Source organism: Tachyglossus aculeatus, assembly GCF_015852505.1.
Source record: "Tachyglossus aculeatus isolate mTacAcu1 chromosome 12 unlocalized genomic scaffold, mTacAcu1.pri SUPER_6_unloc_1, whole genome shotgun sequence".
NCBI lineage: Eukaryota > Metazoa > Chordata > Mammalia > Monotremata > Tachyglossidae > Tachyglossus > Tachyglossus aculeatus.
In genome coordinates, this window is record NW_024044828.1 from 14307218 (window position 1) to 14329352 (window position 22135).

The following is a 22135-nucleotide window of genomic DNA, read 5'->3' on the forward strand; positions in this document are numbered from 1 at the left end:
GGTATGTATGTACCTTCACAGAGACATACATTTTATATATAGTATTTAGGATATAAAGACTGTGTGTCCATATATATGACCCACATTTGTGCAGAGTGACATGAACATTTAAGTTTTTTTTCTTCTGAAAGGTGAAGTGATGAATGTCAAATAGTAACATTACACAATGGTTTGGGGAAGCACATAACCTCTTATACCATATTCTGAAATCGATCCCTTTCCCACTCCCCCCATCTCCCCTCCCAACAGATGGTTGCATTAAATTACTATATTGTCTGGGTTTACTGAGATTTGTAGCTGGGAGTTCTCGAGCTCAACCCAAAGTTCTCAAGCACTCCGATTCAGACTCAACTGATCTAAGAAAGAGTTTTTAGTGAGAGAGATTTGAACACAAAACACATTGGAAAACAAACCACCACCGAAGGGATGGAATGATCCCTATTGGCTTTATAGATGCCCCAGGGGCCCGACTCCCAACTTGTACCTGTCCACACACAGAATATTCAGACAGATTCTATTTGTGTGCATATATGTGGGTTGACTTCATCCCTCTGTTGATCCAATTACTTTTTCAAATGTCTTTTTAATCACATCACTCAAGACTAAACTCTTAGATCAGGAGAACAATATACAATGGATATAACTTGTCTCCTCTAGACTGTAAACACCTTTTTTAAAAAAAGGTAACTGTTAAGCACTTACCAATATATGGTCCAGACACTGTACTAAGCATTGGGTAGATACAAGATAATTAGATTAGTTGATGTCCCACATGGGACTCACAATCTTAATTCCCATTTTACAGATGAGGTAACTGAGGCACAGAAGTGACGTCCAAGTTCACACAGCATTCACGTGGCAGTGCTGGGATTAGAACCCAGGTCCTTCTAACTCCCAGGCCTGTGCTCTATCCACTTCGTCATGGAACGTGTCTACCAATTCTGTTGTACTGTACTCCCAAAGAACACTTTGTACAGTGCTTGCACACAGTAAGCACTCAGTAAACACCACTGATTTATAAAGGTTCCTTGAGGGCAGGGATCAGTATTGATCCCTATACTGTATGGTTCATGCACTGGAGGGAAAAGAGGACCGTGCTAGATGATGCAAATGTTAAACATGACATCACAACAAGGGACAGCCGTTTTCATGTGCAATCACTGTGCTTGGCACATAGTAAGTGCTTAAATGCCATTATTATTATTATGGCATGGGAATGTAGGTCCCACGTAGGATTTTTTAGCCACACATGCGCTGAGAGATGAAACTCACCATTACTGCTGCCTTCCTCAAATAGGAAGGACTACTATATACCCCTTGAATGGGCCCCCAATTTTTCATGCATGGACCTAGATTAATAGCCCTGTTTAGCAGCAAAGCATTCGTGGAAGTCTAGAATGAACAAAACCAGCCGATTCCATGATAGAGGGATGAAGATTCAAAAGTAACACCTCAAATAATAATAGGCAACAAAATGTGGACTAAGCCCTCATTTTCTCTTCTCCCACTCCCTTCTTTTTCACCTTTGCGTTTGGATTTGCACCTTTTATTCACCCCTCCCTCAGTCCCACAGCAGTTATGTACATATCTGCAATTTATTTATTTATGTTAATGTCTATCTTCCCTCTAAACTGCAAACTTGTTGTGGGCAGGGACTATGCTTATTTTTGTATTGTACTTTCCAAAGTGCGTGCCCTGCACACAGTAAATGCTCAATAAATACAATTGATTGATTACCTGAGACTTTGGATAACTTGTTACTAACTCTCTGAATTAGTACCCACTATTCTCCTAAAACTGCCAAGGGGACGGGGGGGCTTGCATTCTTGTAGAACTCTATGGTGGACACAGCACATTTGTGCTTCTTTTGACACTGTGCTCTATCCTGACAAGTATGTCTTGTCTCCTCATTCTGCCGTCCCTTTTCTATCCAAAATGTGTAGTAAAAACACATGTTTTGGGGGAACTGTATGCATTATTATTACTATTCTGCAGATCTAGACCAACATTTCCTACTGACCAAAGACATGTTCGCTTGATAGTGCTTCACCTACACTGGGCAACAATGTTCTCAGAGTCCTCAGCTATCCTTTACTTGAACTCTCCGGTTCTCTGAGCTGGTGGCTTTCACTGACATCCTTGGTGTAAATTTTAATTAGCCAAATAATTTCAAAGAGGCTGATACACTAAAAAACGAATAAGTAGTTCTAGGGCCCTATAATAAGTGACTGCACAGGACTATGACACTTCTCAAGATTATGCCTCGATCTCGGAGCCCAGTCTATTCTAACTCTTGGTTCAATCACACTTGGACTGTGAGCCCCTTGTGCGTTGGACTGTGTCCAACCTGATTATCTTCTATTTCAGTACGTGGCTGGCACATAGTAAGCGTTTAAATGTGCCATTAAAAAAAAATGTTGAGTGGTCTACCGTATGCTGAGTACTGTACTAAGCACTTGGGAGAACACAACAGATAACCTGACCCCTGCCCACAAGAAGCATACAATGTGCCAACGTGGATTAATCAAAAACTGTCAAGTCGAGATTTCTGCTATATAGTCTTGCAAATACTACATAAAGATTTCAAAGCTGTCATCAGCACGAGCCTCACTGTAATCTGAGGCTCTGGAAAAGACTGCATTAAACACTAGGAGAGAGGAAACAAGTTACCGTGTTAACTGCATACATAATTTGATGAAACAAAATACTGTTTACAGGCATTGATTTGCAACAAAAATTTGTAACCACAAGACAGATAGCAAGTTCTGGAGGAAAGAGAAAGACTGGTGGCCTCTGGAGACCAGGTGAGCATTGTAAAAACTGTGGTTTAAAAACTAAGATTGCATCCCCAGATCTTAAACAGGGGTAAAGATCATTGTTGAGGTCTGAGTTGTGCCTAGTGACCAAGAGTCAAGAAGTTGCACACAATATTTTATCATTAAATGAAATACCCCTTTAAAACAAACCAGAAACAAACTGTTCCGCAGTACACCTAAATCTCCCATTACAGCGTCCTCTATCAGGCTGCACACATGGATTAATAGTTGCTTTAAGATTCCCACTGAAATAGATAGTTTTCTAATAGAATGACTGATACGATTGTGGAGAGAGACTTTATTCAGAACATTATCTAATTCATTCTTTGGTCAAGGAAACTCATCTACTTTTAAGACAAACTTCTAAAGAAAACTGCTATGATCTGAAGAGATTGGCCATAAAACTATTTGTATTGAAAACTTAGCCAGCATGCCTTTAGTGAACTTCATTCATTAGCATTCTTACTGGCAAGGTTTCCATATCTCAGTGTTCATTTTATACTTTAATTTGGTTAGTAGGTCTTTGTTTAATCGTCCTATTGAAAAGAGGACAAAGAAGGTTTAGGTGATACGGTGCAGAAATGCACTATATTTTATCTCTGGAAAAGCCAGACAAAGTCAGAATACTCTGATACCCTCTGATTTTTTTTTTTTTCAGGACATTTGGAATCACAAATCAGCTGGAGGATAAAGATCCTCACTGTACTTAACGACAGACACCTTCAGAAGAGAAACACCTTGTCAACCATTGAAATTATGCTTTGTGGGACACACAGAGTTTGAAGGCAGATTATCACACTGAGAACATCTCAGTTACCTGGGAGAGAAGACATCTCTCTCGGTTCCCTAAATCCCCTCCAATAAAATCACTAGCCAGGCCATTTTTCCCCACCTAGTACTGGCTTCTCCTCAAAATCTCACCGCTAAGGCCACAGGCTTCCTGAGTGCAGAATAAACTGAAGCAGTTCATGATTTTGGTTATAACTGGAAAACTACTCCACTCATCGAGTGGAAACTTTTCTACATTTCTCATTTTACGGGAACCACCTAACCTTACTGAAGAACAGCAAAATGGATCAAACATTTTCTCTAAGGATTTTTAGCTATCATTTAATTGTGGTAGTTCCCCAATTTGCTCTCTCTCTCTCTCTCCTTAGTCATTCATTCATTCAATCATATTTATTGAGCGCTTACTGTGTGCAGAGCACTGTACTAAGTGCTTGGGAAGTACAAGTCGGAAACATATAAAGACAATCCCTACCCAACAACGGGCTCACAGTCTAGAAGGGGGAGACAGAAAACAAAACAAAGCGTGGGCCCCCAGAGTCAAAACCTTAGGGGATCTTCCCACCCTGCCTAAGGTTTCTCTCAAAGAAATATCCTATGTCTCTTTCCTGCTATGAATTCTTTTCCAGTGCTAATTCGTTCATTCAGTTGTATTTACTGAAGTACAGTGCTCTGTACACAGTGCTTAATAAGTGCTATCCCTATGAATCAATCAATGGTATTTACTGAGTGCTTACTGCGTACACAGCACTGTAGTAATTGCTTAGAAAATACAATAGAGTTGGTAGGTGTGATTGCTGTCCACAAGGAGCTTACAGTCCTCAGGGGAAGACAGTCATTAAAATAAATTACAGACAGAGAAAACAGTAAAATATAAAGATATGTACGTAAATGCCTTGGGGCTGGGGTGATTATCAAAGTGCTTAACTACTGCTTCTACTAAATATTTGCCAAGGCTACTTTTTTCCCCACTAAACTTTTTTTAAAGAGATGCAAAATGTTCAGTTCTTTCAACATTTCCTCAGATAGGTGCGAGTCCCCAAATTCTCCCTGGTTAGCGACATAGACACTTGTCCACTACAGGCTCGGGACCACCAACTCATTTCACACAGGCCACTGAACAGCCATAAGATGGTAACGACTTTTGGTCTCTAGTGACCTGGGCTGGATTCAACTCAGTGACCTTGAGGTGAAAGGCTCCGTATTCCATTACTAATCCCTTGAGCTATCCAGCCCCCTGAAAATGATTCTTTGGTTTTATTACTGCAAAGACCATTTATAAAATCATGAACTGGATTTAGGAAAGCAACCATGAAATAGCAAGGGACAACAAACTGATTGAAATTCCTTAAATGTAGTATGGACTGAAGTCTCTCAGTCAGGAGGATTGGGGAAAAACATTATATAGACACTTCCTTTCAGATTTCAGTAGCGAGACCTACTCACTTAAACGTGGCAACTTTAGATACATTGACCATGCCTGAAGGAACAAAACTGCACGTAAAGAAACTGGAAAAGCACTCTACAAAACAGCCAGCAATCTTTATTTTGAACTTCCAAAAAGGAGCAAATTTCTGCATTTGTGTGAATATATTCTGCAAAGAATAGAGGCGTTTTCAAACATGGAATGATCCCAAATTAAAAAAAAGAAGTCTCAGCAAATATGCTTACTCTGGTATTTTGAAGGAATGGAAAAACTTTAAGGGGTGGCATTGAACAAGGAGGGCAATGTAATACTGCACTCTTAATAAGCCAACTGCACCTCTACTGATTTGCAATTTAAAAGCCACAGCAGGAAAACTCTAGTTCCCTAGCCAGGCAATATGTTTTTAAAACATGATTAATTCATACACTAATATCCATTTACTTGGCATTAAAAATAATTTCCATTAATATTTGTACAAAAGATTGAAAGTCTGTACCTTAGGATTCAAGATATTTATCATCGTATGGCTCAAATTTTGATTATTCCAAAATTAAGTAACAATGTCCACTTTCACCCTATGGCTCTAAAATTAAATTCCAGGTACTGCATTACCTCCCAGTCATCCATATGACAGCACGTATGAAATATCTCATACTGGAGCAAAATTTTCTGTTACCCGGCAATTGTTTCTTTAAAAATAACAGAGTCACCTCAGAGTTTACTCAATTGCTCTCAAAATACAATGTCAATGATAAGGTTCACAGAAACACCATAAACACAAGACACCAAAGGATTTGTTTTTTTGCTCTTTATGGGATTCTCTATGTCCTTTTAATCAACTTAAGCACAGACACATTGACAGAAATGAAACTGGGTTGCAAACAGAGGATTTCAAATCATCTGCTACAAATTAAAATTCCCTTGCTATCCTTCCAACTACTAGGGTCCTTTTCCTCCCACAGTGCTGTTGGTTGGCTGCACTGGCCCAACCACGGGGAAAATCACCCCTCTCTGCTCTCGTGGGTGCTTGCAATCTCAGCTGTTGCAGAAATCACGGTGGATTTCATAGACAGCTAGAATCAAACACTTGATCAAAATATTTAAAAAAATCATTAAGTATTTCATAAATATTCAGTATTTACAGTGGGGAAGATCTTTAATGTGAAGTGTTTTTACACATGTTGATGAAATGTACAATTGGTGAGAAGGGACACCGGGGAGCTTAAAGGAGAGCAAAATTACAAAACAACAAATAATATAAAATATATTACAGAAACTTCAAAAACAATTTGCACAGAAGAAAATCGGACACAATAGAAACTTTTCTTTAAAAAATAGAAGATATTTCACAAAAGCCTGAACATGTTTATATATGTTAGTACTAAAAACAAGGGTGTGGGGGGGGAAGCTTCATATATTCTTCTCACAAAAATATTTACCAGCACTCTGGAGTTTTCTTCTGGGTTGCTGTGATTATCTGACTATGCAGCGAAGAGGTTGAAAAACTGTATTCAGACTAATGAAATCACTCCAGAATGTCGTCTTAAATTACAGTCAAGGCAATTTACACTTTATCCTCTCATCTGACACCGTAAGGAAAAGGCTCACGAGAGAATAAAGAAAAAAAAAATCACAAAAAGAAAAAAAGATGATTTGTTATTTACAACACCTGTCCCTGTTGCTGCAGAACGGCAGGAGACGGGGCTGGGCGGAATTTACCCTCTTACCACTCCACTTTGTGTGCCTCTAGCTGACAGAAACCAGCGATACAGTATTATAGTACAAATCGTTCCCACGGGGCCGGACGATGGCAGGAGACAGAGGTCCAGGGTAGACGATGTAGTCTCATTCCTGAACCATCCACGATTCATCATCCTCATCACCTGACGATAGAGGAGTTGGCAGAATCACCCCAAATCTCTTTACCAAGGCAGAAGCCCCGATATGACACTGTGCACCTCCGACCCCCTCGCCCTGGGGTTTCAGTGTGCTCTGTGCTTCCTCTTCTTATGTTTTTTATCTTTCTTTTTGTTGGCACATTTTGGGCAAAACCACTGCATTTCTTCTGGAGGGGCAGCCATGATTCCAACACAGGGCCTACAAAATAATAATAATAATAATGATGATGGTATTTGTTAAACCCTTACTACGTGCCAAGCACCGTTTTAAGTCACAGAACGTCCACATCTCAGTTCACTACTTACTACCAAGCCCCATTTTCTTTCTTTTCTACATTGTTCAGGATGGTTTACTTATTTCCAGCATACAGCATACCTGACCAGAACTCTAGCCTAACAACAGGTCACGTGAAACGGTGTAGGCACAGTATTGGGTTTTTATTACATTTCCGAAATAATTCCGCAAAACAAGTTTTTAACAGAATCGACTAGTTAATATTGAAATAGTGCAGGCTTCTAATATTCAAATATTTTGTCAAGAAAAAGATCCTTTTTGGCCGAGTAGGATTTTATAATATCATAGGTATTATAGTAAAGCACACTCCACCCTGCCCAGCACAAATTCTAAGACTATCCCTTTCACTCATTATCACACAGATTACTGACGATACCATGTCATTCATTCATTCATTCAATATATTTATTGAGCGCTTACTGTGTGCAGAGCACTGTACTAAGCGCTTGGGAAGTACAAATCGGCAATCAATAGAGACGGTCCCTACCCAACAACAGGCTCACAGTCTAGAAGGGGGAGACAGACAACAAAACAAGTAGACGGGTGTCAATACCATCAAAATAAATAGAATTATAGCTATATACACATCATTAATAGAGTAAATAGAGTAATACATATGTACAAATACACACAAGCACTGTGGGGAGGGGAAGGAGGTAGGGCAGAGGGAGGGAGAGGGGTGATGAGGAGAGGAAGAGGGGAGGAAAAGGTGGGGGCCGAGTCTGGGGGCGGGGGGGCTTAGTCTGAACAACAGTCTGGCAAATTATGGCCATTTTCAGAATTCTAGCTTTTCATAATCAACTGATGTTCAGTAATAATGCTGAATACCGAATACATACATAGGTGCTTTCATCTAGGGATTTCAAAACAGTTTTACCAGGACATCTCTGCCACCTTCACACCTTGACTTGGGGAACTGGAAGTTCAGAGAGGTTATAATGCTCTTGGTCAAAATCTGTTGGAGGCAGAGTTGAGGAAGAAACCTGGCATCCTACCCCTAATTATGTGTAGACTGCATTCCCTCTCTAAACTGCTCAGCGCCAACATCAAGCCAAATTATAAAGTTCACCCGCGACAGGAGAGGCTGAAGAACTTACCAATGGTACCAGTCATCACAGTCATCACAGCCAATCATTGGACTACCATCATCTGGTTTGTTACAACCAGGGCAGATCCAAATTTGATTGCCCCATTCATCTCTGATCTGGGATTTTCCAAGTCGGGGGAGGAGGAAAGGGTATAGACACAAAGGAAGGAGAGAAAGAGAATGATTATTTTTTCACCTTAAATACAATAAAGTACAATACAGTTGAAGACAGCATTTTCCAAGAAAGTCAATACATCAAGCTCATATGCTAAAGGCATTATCATTCACAGTTTTCTTATGATGTTAAAGAGGAAATGGCTTCAAAATACTTAATTATTAGTCCAAATCTAACGAATTTTGGCATTTTAAACCATCTGACTTTAGACATCTATTCCATTTCATACATATCAGTGGGAATAATAACATCCGTAAGTCAATGAACTCTCTTTTCCCCCACAGAAAAAACTATGCCAAACATAAAGGACTTTAGAAATTCAGACCCTTTTGAGAATTAAAACCGATATTTTTGAGGCCTATGTTGCTCAACTATGTGAAGTCCCTGTATGATACACAGACGTAGATTTAATATATACAGGGCAACATGTGTGTATTACCTTCTTATTACTTATTAGCCAAAACCTTCCCCTGAACTAGCTGATAAGATCAAGGATATAAAAGACTTGTTACTAAGTAACTTTCCATTCCCTTTATGACATTTACAGTTCAGTACAGTCTACCAAAGGACAAATGAAATAAGGCAAAGAAAGCCAAATGATTATACATTTCAAGTATTTGCAACATCTTCTCATTTTGACTGAAATTAATTTGAAGATGGTGGGCCATTTGAAGTTGTTCAATAGAGGCCTGGGTCCATGAGTGCCCTTTTCATCTGTTAGAATGAATCCAGACCTATGGGATCTCCAAGACTGACTCAGGAATTTGCTCTCTTGGCCTTTAAGGTTGCTCAAAAACACAAGCAGCTTCAGGTACAAGTTTTGCTCACGGTGGGTCATAGCGTAAGACTTAAGCACACTGTGGTTTTAAGAGGATGTAATTGCTCAATCCCTGTGTTAAAAGCAAACAGGTCAAATATCATCATTATGCATACTGCATATTTTCATTTGGGCATGCAATTCTGTTCAGCGTAAAACTGAGCTATGTTCAGCATGATGTGCAGTACAATTCTGAGCAGAGGGAGACAACAACATTCAAGGTTATTTCTACATTTAACTGGCTCAGACATTTGCGCTCGTGGATCTTAAATCCACAGCAATATTAGCCTTTAAAAAGGTAGACTCTAGAGAGCATTAAATAGGGAGGATTTCCATCTTTTCCAAGCGCCACTGACTCTAAAATAATAAAATCTTACCACTTTCTGCCTGCCTGCCATCCTTCATGAAGGACACACTGGTTTAAGGACTAATACTACACATCTTTCAGGGAAAGGGATTCTGTTAAATGCCTAACTCCAACAAGAACTGATTTTGAAATGTATTACACAGTAAATATTAAAAACCAAACCAAACCAAAACAAAACAAAAAAACCAAAGACACTGCAAAGCAGTTTTTGTTCAAGTGAGAGTGAAATTCACGCACCACATAAGTGCTGACTGTTTCTGTTACCACACTCCGGACAGGGGTTTTGGAGCTTCCTGATGCAGGAACAGCAGGAGATGGAGGTGGGATCAAAGCAGGAGCTGCAGCGGCTTGGGCTGGAGGGGGTGCAGGCACTGGTGGGGGAGACACGTGGACAGGTGGAGGTGCTGGGGGAGCGGCCGGTGGTGGCGTCTTGGGTCTGTTCGCAGAGGGAGGTGGTTTAGCCTCCGGTGCTGGAACCACTTTGCTGATCACACTGCCAACACAGGGGAAGAAAAGAAGAATTTAATATGAGACAGTTACAGTTTGGAAAACAAAGCAAAACAAAAAACCCCCAAACCCTCGGAAACCACAATCCCTCTAACCAATTCATTTCGCCTGGCAAAAGACAATTTTGGCTTTGTGGCAATCCTAACTTCTGGGCAGTTGTGAGACATCTTGGAGGTAAAAGCATCTTGTGGGCAAGGGCATAGTAAATACTGATGATGATGATGAAAATCGCACATTGATTTTCTGCTGGGAGAAAGGCGGCAGGTTTCCACCTCACCTAGCCTGACTCTACATGGGGCTTCTTCATCACAGGGAGGGAGAGGACCTGGTACTGACCGCCCTCTGCCCTTGACGAGGGCACTGGAATTGACTGTTTGAGACAACTCCTGGTCCGACACCAATCTTTCTGAGTTCTGTGGCAGCGCCTGAGGAACTCCGTAATAATAGTGGCCATGGTGGCTGGAAGTGTGGGGTCGGATGGCTTGGCCATGGTGCTCCTGGATTACTGTTAGCCTGGAGACTTCGAGGCCTCCCTTGACTGCCCCTTTCTCATTGCAGCCCCAGAAAGAGGAACTGGAGCAAAAACGGGGCAATCATGGGGCTGGCCTATTACCTGCCAGATTGGACTATTGTGAAGGTCGACACTAAACAGCAAACCCCACAGCAAAATGCAACACCGATTCTGTTCCATCACCAACAGCTGATTTTCAAGTGGGAACAAAAAGAAGTCTTAAGCACTGAAGTTGCTTGCTCACCAAAGGAATCAGAACTATGTTTGATATGCGAAAAAGTATCAGAGAAGAACTTTAATTATGTGATTAGGAAACAGATTGTTTGCTTTAATCTCTATGAAGAGAGAAGGGCACATCCTTTAGGGTTTTTGAATTAAGGTTACAAATAGCTGCTAATTTAATGCTTCCCTTTTCAAAAAAGAACGGATGTAAGGGAGTTGGCTGGTGCTGAGACAAATTTAAGCAGAAAATACTCTAACTAGTTAAAACATTTTCAGCTACTTTCCTAGCTAGTTGAAATGACCGATTTTTGTGATAGGATGCAGTAAGACAGGTGATTACACCTGAAAAACACCATGAGATTTTAAATTCAGATCCAGTGTTTATCTATAAAAGAAGATGTTAAATACTTAAATACATGTGTTTTAAAAGCTTCATTCAAGTGGGCTAAAACATTCTTTAGCATCACAACTGATCGCTGATGATTAGAGCAAACTGCCAGAGAGCACATTGGCGTTCTTCTCCTGGGGTTTTCAGAATGAGGCAGGTGATGCACATCCGCATGCTTCAATCTATCAGGTAAGATAAGTTAAATTAAAAGGAAGCCGAGAAAACCTGTTATGTTTCAGTGATGAACTAATAAAACATCCAGCCCAGTAACGGAGCTGGTTTTGGGGTAGGTGAAGCAGGTGGTGTTGGGCAGCTAAATTTCTGCTAATATTCACTCGCTTAGAATTGTCAGCTCACAGGAGGGGTGAGGGAATGCTAAGACCTAATAACAATAAAAACAGCAACAACAATAATGGTAATTTATTAAGTGTTTACTATGTGCCAAGCACTGTACTAAGCATTTGGGTAGATTACAAGATAATCAGGTTGGACACTGTCCCTGTTCCACATGGGACTCAGGATCTAAGTAGGACGGAGAACCGGGATTTAATCCCCACTTTACACATGAAGTAACTGGGTAGAGAGAAGTTAGGTGATTTACCCAAGGCAAACAAGTGGCAGAGCCAGGATTAGAACCTAAATCCTTTGACTCCCTGGCTGGTGCCAACGGAAATGTGTCGAGTGGGCCCGTTTCTTGGACCCAGGCAGGGAGGGCCAGGGAAGTACGACAAATGGAATTATGTGCCACTTTGGTACCTCTATTCTCTAAACTGCCCCTTCCCTGGATGGAGCCTGGGAAGTGGGAGGGTGAGTGGTGATGAACCCCTAAACCAGTACTCCCTGGGTTCGTTTCCAGCAAGACAGTGGTTCAGAAAGCAGAACTACTGGAGTGGCTAGTTCTACCCTTTAACCCCACAACATCTCCCCTGGCAAAAATGAAAGTTTGCCAACACTAGCCCTGCCCACATGTGGTTTAACAAAACAGAGGGGGGAAAAAAGCCACTCTGAACTATAAGAATCTCATTCATCTACACCAAAATATGTGGCTTTGTACACTCACTGCTATTCTCTTTTGCTTGCCCGGCCCCCAAATGACAGATAATGCAACTCAGACAGATTGCGAGAATGAGGGGAAACAATCACCCTAGAGCTTGTACAGTGCACTTCGGATTAGCAGTGCCTCCTCGCCCCCGTCATACTCCGGGTGGCTTCCCTCACCTCCCACCCAGGTGCTGCAGCTACCCCTTTCATCAAACCAACTCTGGGGATACGCCCCTCCTCCATCTCTAGGATGTTGCTGCTTCTTCACCCAGTTCACTCAAAGGCTCTTCTTCTTTTTCACCCTTGGCTCCAGCCCACCCCAGGGCACCTGCTTGATTTCTCCCACCTGACTAGGGCTGGTGCCTGCAGCCACGTCAACAAGAGAGCAGAAGAAGCAACTTAGATGTGTGCGTGTGTGTGTGTGTGCATGTGTGTGTGTGTTTATTAGCTGCTCTTTCAATTACCGCATCACTTCCCTCATGGTTATCTCGGGTAACTGAACGTGTATCAAATTGTTTACTTCATCTTTAAAGTGGTTTTACAATATTATTTTCCCACTTCATGAACCCCCTGTGGAACAGGGTCTATGTCCAATCTCTTGAATCTATTCCATTCATTCATTCATTCATTCATCCGTATTTATTGAGCGCTTACTGTGTGCAGAGCACTGTACTAAGCGCTTGGGAAGTACAAGTTGGTAACATATAGAGATGGTCCTTAGCCAACAGCGGGCTCACAGTCTAGAAGGGGGAGACAGACAACAAAACAAAACATATTAACAAAATAAAATAAATAGAATAGTAAATATGTACAAGTAAAATAGAGTAATAAATCTGTACAAACATTTATACAGGTGCTGTGGGGCAGGGAAGGAGGTAGAGCAGGGGGAGTGGGAGAGGAATGGGGGAGCTCAGTCTGGGAAGGCCTCCTGGAGGAGGTGAGCTCTCAGTAGGGCTTTGAAGGGAGGAAGAGAGCTAGCTTGGCGGATGTGCGGAGGGAGGGCATTCCAGGCCAGGGGGAAGGGGGAGGACATGGGTCGGGGGTCGATGGAGGGACAGGCAAGAACGAGGCACAGTGAGGAGGTCTGCGGCGGTAGAGGAGTGGAGGGTGCGGGCTGGGCTGTAGACGGAAAGAAGGAAGGTGAGGTAGGAGGGGAAGAGGTGATGGACAGCCTTGAAGCCAAGAGTGAGGAGTTTTTGCCTGATGCGTAGGTTGATTGGTAGCCACTGGAGATTTCTGAGGAGGGGAGTAACATGTCCAGAGCGTCTCTGCAAAAAGATGATCCGGGCAGCAGCATGAAGTATAGATTGAAGTGGGAAGAGACAGGAGGATGGGAGATCAGAGAGGAGGCTGACACAGTAATCCAGTCGGGACAGGATAAGAGATTGAACCAGTAGGGTAGCGGTTTGGATGGAGAGGAAAGGGCGGATCATGGCGATGTTGCGGAGGTGAGAGCAGCAGTTTTTGGTGATGGATTGGATGTGAGGGGTGAACGAGACAGCAGAGTCGAGGATGACACCAAGGTTCCGGGCTTGTGAGACGGGAAGGATGGTAGTGCCATCAACAGTGATGGGAAAGTCAGGGAGAGGGCAGGGTTTGGGAGGGAAGATAAGGAGTTCAGTCTTGGACATATTGAGTTTTAGATGGCGGGCAGACATCCAGATGGAGATGTCTTGAAGGCAGGAGGAGACACGAGCCTGAAGGGAGGGAGAGAGAGCAGGGGCAGACATGTAGATTTGGGTGTCATCAGCGTAGAGATGATAGCTGAAGTCGTGGGAGCGAATGAGTTCACCAAGGGAGTGAGTGTAGATTGAGAACAGAAGGGGACCAAGAACTGACCCTTGAGGAACCCCTACAGTAAGGGGACTCCAGCACTTAGCACATCATATATGCCATAATTATTATCTACCAATTAGGAACTTAAGTGCCCAACATCAAAGAGGAGATAATTTAAAAGCTAGACACAGAATCCAAATACTCTTGATGACCTAAGCCAATATTCTGACTAGTTTTCCTTCTATAAGGACTTCCATTTCACGTGGCATTCATTTAATCTACTTGAATAACAAAATGATTCATAAAGTCTGCTTTATAATCATGTATGTCAAGTAAATAAGTGGAGATACCAAAAATAAGATTATATCAACTTTGAGAGGATTAGACAATGGTGATTAATACGCACGCACACCAATGAGCAGAACACAATATAGGGCAGTCAGTCTGATGTAAGAATGTGTCCGGCTTAATCCTGGGTTTTCTGGAGATGATGTAAGACCGGTTCAACAAATGCATGATCGAGTTGGTCTTGGGCACCAAAAAGCCATCCAGGCATCCCCAGGTGCCAATTTTCCTTTCTGAATGTAGCAGGGGAAAGGGAGGCAAGCGGAATATGGGGTTTGAGAGTGGTAGGTAGCCTGGGAAGAGCAAATTGGTCAGAGAGGTCTGATATTGGGCACTTTTATTCCCGCATGGAAGCCCTTAGCTCTTCTTACCCCTGTTCAGCCAAGGTTGGGTGAGGCTGGGGATCAAGCCTTAGGGGAAGATATGATGACTCCGTTCCACAGCTCTTTGGACTGGATTCCTACCTCACCCAGCTCAGGCAAGGGCTCAACAGTCCCCAGACAGTCCCCAGTGTCTCTACGAGGGCTGACGTTTTAGGTACAAGCTGCCTCTTTTCCCTCTTCTCTCTCTCAAAGCTGAAGGGAGCTAAGTTCCAATCCCACCAATGCTCTGTTAACAGAGCCAGAGACCAGTGTTCTTTAGTACCTGTGCCAGGCTTTATTCTGGAAAGTGTCGGGACAGAGTAGCTGACGGTGTCAAAAATGCCTGGGCCAGTAAAAATCTGGCAGGGAAATATTTACTCTGATAAGGCTTATCTTTGCAGACCTATTTCCTCTTGCTGAGAGGGGGAATATCACTTTATAAAATAATAATATATGCAGGACTAATTAAAATCATTCTGATACCAGGAAGACCCAGACAAGTATACAAAATCTAACCATGCAGATTAAAACACAGGGAAGTATTTATTGCTTACTTCATTAGCACACTTGCAAACAATCTGCATGGATAAGGCGATACATCTTGCCCATTTCCTCAAGAACCCTCCTGCAGAAAGTTATTGCTTTGTGCTGACTTCATTAACAGAAAAATATCCTTGACTAGTCGAAGCTGTGCTCTATTCCTTACGTTCCTCTAGGGTGAATGAAAGGAGTAGAGATGAAAAAAATAATATTAGATTTAACAGTGCCTGAACCATATACAAGTCTTGGAAAGTGCACCTAGTTCAGTGGCTCACTCAGCATCCAGTAGGTACCTAATAAATGCTGTTAACTGAAGTGACAGAAAGCTGTTGAGGCCAAATGGCTGATGGGGTATGTGGGCGGAGTCCCAGGGGTCTATATGCGGACACAAATCGATTACACATTTAATGAAACTTCTTTCTATCATCTAGACAAGAAAGAGATTACAAGGGAGATACTGCCTTATCTTTTCTTGCTTTCTAACTAATTTATAAAAATGGCACTTTGATGAAAAAAAAATGTTACTTTCAAGGGAAGGAGGGAGGAGCAAAGGGGCAGAATTATTTACTGCATTATCCATCTTGTTCCAAAAATAATTATTTTATTTGAAAGATTAAGCACTTCCTCTACAATTTTGTTGTGTACATCAATCAAACTGTTAGGTTTCAATGAAGTCTCACTCACCCTCGGACCTCCTGCCACTCTTCCAAAATCCTGGCTGTCAGAAAGAAGCCTAAAGTGAGTCTACTGGTTTGCTCTCCAATTTCCAAGTGAAAACCAGCAGTCCTGGAGGGCTGCTTACTTCACTCTACCACAGAGTGAGCATTTCCCCTTTCCAGATCCCTAACTGTACAGTGATTTGGACAGCCAGGACATTTCTACACCTGACACAAAGCTCCAGTCCCATGCCCAGGCAGTACTGCACTGTCCATGGTGAAAGTGGAGTGCTAAGGGCCAGAGGGTGAATTCAGGCCCCCCTCCTGGTTCTTATTTGGGCAGGGAGACTCTGAGTGCGCAGGAGGGGGAGCTGACAGAGAAGAGGCCTGCCATCCATCCATTAAGCGCTTAGTACAGTGCTCTGTACACAGTAAGCACTCAATAAATATGATTGATGATGATCCATGATGCCCCAGAGGATTCCCCCGTGTAAACACTCCTCACTCATGAGTAGGCGAAGGAGATGCACTGAGGGAGGGTGGGCACACTGGCCTGGGCTGGAAAGTCAGAGGACCTGGGTTCTAATTCTGGCTCTGCTACGTGACTTTGGGCAAGCCAATGAACTTCTCTGTGTTTCAGTTACCTCATTTGTAAAATGGGGATAAAATACCTGTCCTCCCTCCCTCTCAGACTGTGAGCCCCAGGAGGCGCAGGAACTGCTTATATAGCATCTACTCTAGCACTCAGTACTGTGCTTGGCATACAGTAGGTAAACGCTTAAATGCCCACCAATATTCTTACTATTATTATTTTATTATTATTACTATCTTGCCTGCCACTCTCCTGATGACTCCTAAAATTTGTTTCTCCCCTGTTTTTTCCTTCATTAATTGTACTTGGAGCTGATAGAACCTAAATAGTTGGCTCAAGGCTTTTTCTAGAACAAAAACTTCAGAGATTACATAGGAAGCTTCTATTCTCAACCTGTTAACGCTTAATGGTAGTGCATTGTAAAATAATTTGGGTTCCCATTAGCACTGTAATAAAAACAGACATTCACGGCCAGGTCTCTATTGTTTCATTTCTCCCCAAACAAGCGGTTTACCTTCTCTCCTTGGCTCCCTGAAGTATCACTTTTTCCCTCCTATTTAATTGCATAGTAAGTTCTCCTCCAGAGCTTTCTGTTGAATGAGCAATGTCTCACAGAGTAACCAACACCGCCCACAGCTGTGTGCCACAATAGCTCCATGCTGCTTGCATTACATCTTTTGGAGGATTTGGTCACGGTGCCCTAACCGCTACAAACACTGGTCTTATTCATAAAAACGTGCAGAAGGAGGGACTTCCAGCAGGGTTCCTTTACCTGTTTCCCCACCACAAAACAGTGAAATAAATGGAATGGGTCATGAGCTGTTTGGCCTGTAATGCAAACCCACTGCTTGACAAGTCAATAAAGAGCCAATCCTTCCCTCCCCAGCCACACATAAAGAGCCAAGGTTAGAGGCAAACACCATTTGGATTTGCCTTCCCCCGGAGTTTAATGATCCCCATTTTTCTGCTACTGTGCGCAAACACTATGATGCCAGTAATCTAAATGATCAAGGTCTGAGTAACTGTCCTCCAAAATGCATCCGAAGTTCAAAAGTGTCTTGCAATGACTTATGCTTTAGGGTGCACAGCTTTTTAAAAAAGAAAATAAAAATATGCTCAGATGACACCTGAAAAAATCTATTCATTATCTATATAAAATCCAAGTAAATTTTAGTCAAAGGTTTGACTTAATTTAACACACCAGGAATTTAGGAAGTGGCTAATTGAACCAGTTCAATTAAAAGTACATTTTTTCAACTCAGTCTTCAATTCAGGCTCAGTATGAACCTTTCTAAACATAAGCTGTTGGTTTTTTTAAAAAAACTTTCATATATTCCTTTACTACTGCAGAACTATAAATGCCAAAATCCTGTTGAAATAAAATTTAACTTGCATAGGGTATCAGATATACAATCTTAAATTCTACAGTTTTCCAAACTGATGTATACGGCCCCAGAATGCCTGGCACAAAAGTTAGCACAAAACTTAATGACTGGTAAATTATCCAGGAATCCCATATCACCCATAAAGCTTGTCTCAAACTTAAGATCAAAAAACTCCCCAAATGGTAAATTCTAAGATAACTAGCATCTTGCTTGGTCAAATTATTAGAGCAGGATTTGAATGTGGTTTTCATCTTAGTCGACTGAAGTGCTTCCTCTGGTTCTTGTAACAGGTCTCCTGATCCAACCAGAATTTTTAAGTACCAGAGTTCTCCTACAAAGTCATAGCATCTTAATTTTGTGGAATTTTTTCCATCCAATTTTTGTTAAATTGGACTTTGTTATGTGTGGCCAAACATCCTATACTTGTTCAATTAAAGTATCTTGTAGAGCTACCCAGTAGAGAAGCTAAATCTAAATGGAGTTCAATGCTTTTAACTTTTTGACAGCGCAGAAAGACTTTTTCTACAGTCATATGTTCAAATTCCTATAGATAAAAAAATGTTACTGCCCCCAGCTAAAGGCAATGCTAGTTGAATTGTTTGCATTATGTCCAAATTAGCTCACGGCTCTAAATGGGAGACAATCGGACATATACAATATGGAAAAGAGAATAGATGGAATAATACAAGGTAAACTACCAAAAAACCAAACCACAGTTATATACATGACTGGGAAGGTTGATGGGGGGGCAGGATCAAGACGGTAAGGAATTAGTCTGGAAATGCCCATAGGAGGTGACTTTTCTGGGAGGATTTTAGGTGTGTATAGAGGGGTGTGGTTGGAGGAGAGCGGTTTACGCATGGGGAATGACAGGGAATTGCAAGCTAGTAGGTGCTCAAGAAATTCTGTTGACCACAATGAAGATGAGGTACAATTAAATGTGGTTGGGAGGAGCCAAAAGAGGGAGTTGAGGAGAAGCCAGACAACATGATAAGAGGGAGACCACGAATAGAAAGGCTTTTCCAGTGCTATTAACAAATGTAAACTATTATTATTATTACTATTTCTATTAATACTAAATTTACAGTATACCACTATTTATAATAAAAGTATACTGTAAAGTTACATGTAGGACAGATTGAAGAGGGAAGAGCCTTGAGGTGGAGGCTGTTTCAGTAGACAAAACAGTAGGTGAAAAGGGCTTGATATGTGGTTTCAGTTCTATGCTGGGAGAATAAGGGCATCTGTGAGTTAATGTACAGGAAGAACTGCAGGATTTGGATGAACCCTGGGGGTTCGGTGGAAGGTTAACACTAACAAATTACAATGGACCTAGTCACTAATCATCACACAAAATTATCTGATGAAATGATTATTTAAAAAAAATTCAACAAGAATGACAACTTTCCATCTTAAGTAAATTGACAAACCTGGAAGAAAGTTTGAGAGTTTTGTTGTTTCATGAAAGACCAAATTCCCACTGAATGATACAAATGAGAAAGGGAAATGTCAAAAAGGAGAGAAACAAATAAAACCTTTGAAATGGGTGAACATTTGCTTTCAATAGCTCCAGAAAGGATGCTAGATAGGCAACAGAAGAGGAAAGGGGCTCTCACTAATTAAAGCAGGCCTTATCAGAGGAGTTGAAGTTAACCAAAACAGGAACACCTTTATTTTCTGGGATTAAGCTCCTTCCAAAAAGATACCAGACAATGTCAAAAGCAATAAGATGATAAAGGATCAAGACCTACTGGATTTAATAATGAACAAGACTGGGAATAAGTATTTGATAGTTCACTGGAGTGTTACAAGTGATATAAAAATCTGTTATTACTAAAGTTACATTTAGAGTTTGAAATGGCAAAACTTCAGAACAATTTAATTCTACAACCGGCTGGTCTGTCTTCACTAAGATTACCAAGAAGCATTATTTGAATTTTTATCCTTGCTCCTAATGGAACCGGACCAAGAATTTTCTATTTCGGGCCAAAGTAGATGAGTGAATCTGTAAAAATGGATCTGTGGGCAGCAGCAGGGTCATTTCCTCAATAAACAGTGGACACTGGTGCTAGTTTCTTCCTGGGCTTTATCACTGAAGGTAACATGAGATCTTAGACTGATTATTAAATAATATAAGAGGTGGTTTAGGATTATTTCTTTGAAAAGAGCTTGTGTAATATGTTTTGGGGATATGAAATACAGAGCATTTTAAAGTCACATCTATAAACAGATATTTCAGTAAGTAAGCTGCTTTGAAATAATCATCGCTCCTAAACTGCTCCATAGACCTTCGATTTATTCTCAGATTTGATGCCACCTTGGCACCACCTTCACTCATTTTCTCTAAAGACACTCTGGCCTTAAGTCTGTCTGAAAAGCAAAATTCAATCACATCATTCAAGTCTATGCCACCAGTGGAGAGTCCTAGTAGTACATACTATTGGTACATAACCAAGGTCTTTTTCATTCAGTTTGTATTTTATATACCTATACGTACTTTATTATAAACTGAAAATGAGTTTATAATCATCTGTTGGTCTTCTTAGTGTGTTCCCATAGTCTTGAAGGAAATAGCACTTCTCTGTGATTTGATTCCAGGATTTTCAAAAGTGTTTTCGACTTGACTTGGAAGTTTCCTAGTAGACCGGAATCACAATCTGAACCTACTTCCAAATTTCTTTTTGGATTCTTATGAGCAGCTGTGCAGCACAGACTGAACAAAGCTACGCCTAAAACATAATCCTGTTTTACTCAATTGGGGATGAGGAAAGGACCAGACAAAGCCCTTTCGGTTCCGACAGCCAGCCACACCACTACGTAATAGGGACTTTGAGAGAGTCTCAGAGCAGTCAAATTTATTTAGTAGTTGTCAGAGCCCAGGTCTGCTGATGGTGTCAAGTCCCTTTGAAAGGTCTGTGAACATCATGAAGAGGTCATGATGTTTCTTGTAACAGTGTAACACAATGGCTTTCAGGTGATTCAAAACCCACCAAATTTTAGAATATTCCAAAATTCAGGCAGCAACCAGAGTAGGGTGAGAAGGCAGTGAAATAACTAACAAGGCAGACAGCAAATAAAGATACATTTGGGAAAATATAGCGATAAAATGCTATAAGAAATCATAAAAAAGTTGTCATGGCAGACCGTCAGAACCTTAAGTGAAATAGCTAAAAGATTCATCACTTAGAAGTGAAGAAAGATGAACGAAATGGTGCAGAAGTCACATGAGGTCTTTCAGAAAGCCCCAGACACAACATACTAAAAACAAAAAGCTACAGATTATAGTAAAGCCCTGATAATTCGAACACATGGAAACAGAAAAATATGAATTTGAATTGACTTGGTGGTGATTAGCTGATATTTTCATTAGGGAACAACAGTTGGCTGGGAAGTAGCAGTTGCTTGGAAATTATGTGCTATTTTAAATAAACTGATACTGGATTAAGAAAGTTTTACTGTACAGGTATTAGAACAAAAATGTGGCTTTGGGGAAAACAGTCACGTTTGACAATACTTTTTTATTAGACAGTTAAATAGTATATGGTAATATTTTCTCTATGTCTCTATTTCTCATAGACTGTCTCTATGTGATGCCAATTTGTACTTCCCAAGCGCTTAGTACAGTGCTCTGCACATAGTAAGCGCTCAATAAATACGATTGATTGATTGATTGATTGATTTAAGGGATTGGATCATTTACCATGCCCTCTAACATTCCTAACTTTCCTCTAGAAACCCATTATGGAGCACTTATCCATGAATTTACCCTTTTGAACCAACTGCTATTTTCTGCCTGCCCAACTTCTTGGGGGTAATACATTTCATACGCTTAACTAAACCCGTACATGACGGATTTCCTATTGCTTGTTTTGAACCATCTACCTCCAAGGTTCAATGGGTGTCCCTTATCCTGGTGGTGAACTATAACCTCACCAGGGAACAGGTCTACCAACTAGGTACTGCACTCTCCCAGGTGCTTAGTACACTGCTCTGCACCCAGTGAGTGCTCAGTAAATACCATTGATTCACGGACTGATAGGAAAGAAGAATCCTTGATGTAATCTGTGGATTTTGGTACAGCAATCGCTTTCAGTGACAGTTCTTTCTCTGAGCTCCTCCGTTAGACTGTAAGGTCCTTGTCGG

At 41.3% G+C, this 22135-nt stretch overlaps 1 protein-coding gene across 1 annotated transcript in view; it reads right to left on the reverse strand.

Annotated features, from left to right (window-relative positions):
* Nucleotides 1-5112: 5112 nt before the first annotated feature.
* The window catches only part of TAF3 (TATA-box binding protein associated factor 3), a 129766-nt gene continuing 112743 nt past the window's right edge, over nucleotides 5113-22135 (reverse strand). The window contains exons 5-7 of the mRNA XM_038741320.1: nucleotides 9905-10160; nucleotides 8319-8425; nucleotides 5113-7125 (exon numbers count right to left, since the gene is read on the reverse strand). Of these exons, the coding sequence (XP_038597248.1) occupies nucleotides 7011-7125; nucleotides 8319-8425; nucleotides 9905-10160 (478 nt within the window). The 3' untranslated portion in view covers nucleotides 5113-7010. The remainder of the gene's footprint in view (nucleotides 7126-8318; nucleotides 8426-9904; nucleotides 10161-22135) is intronic.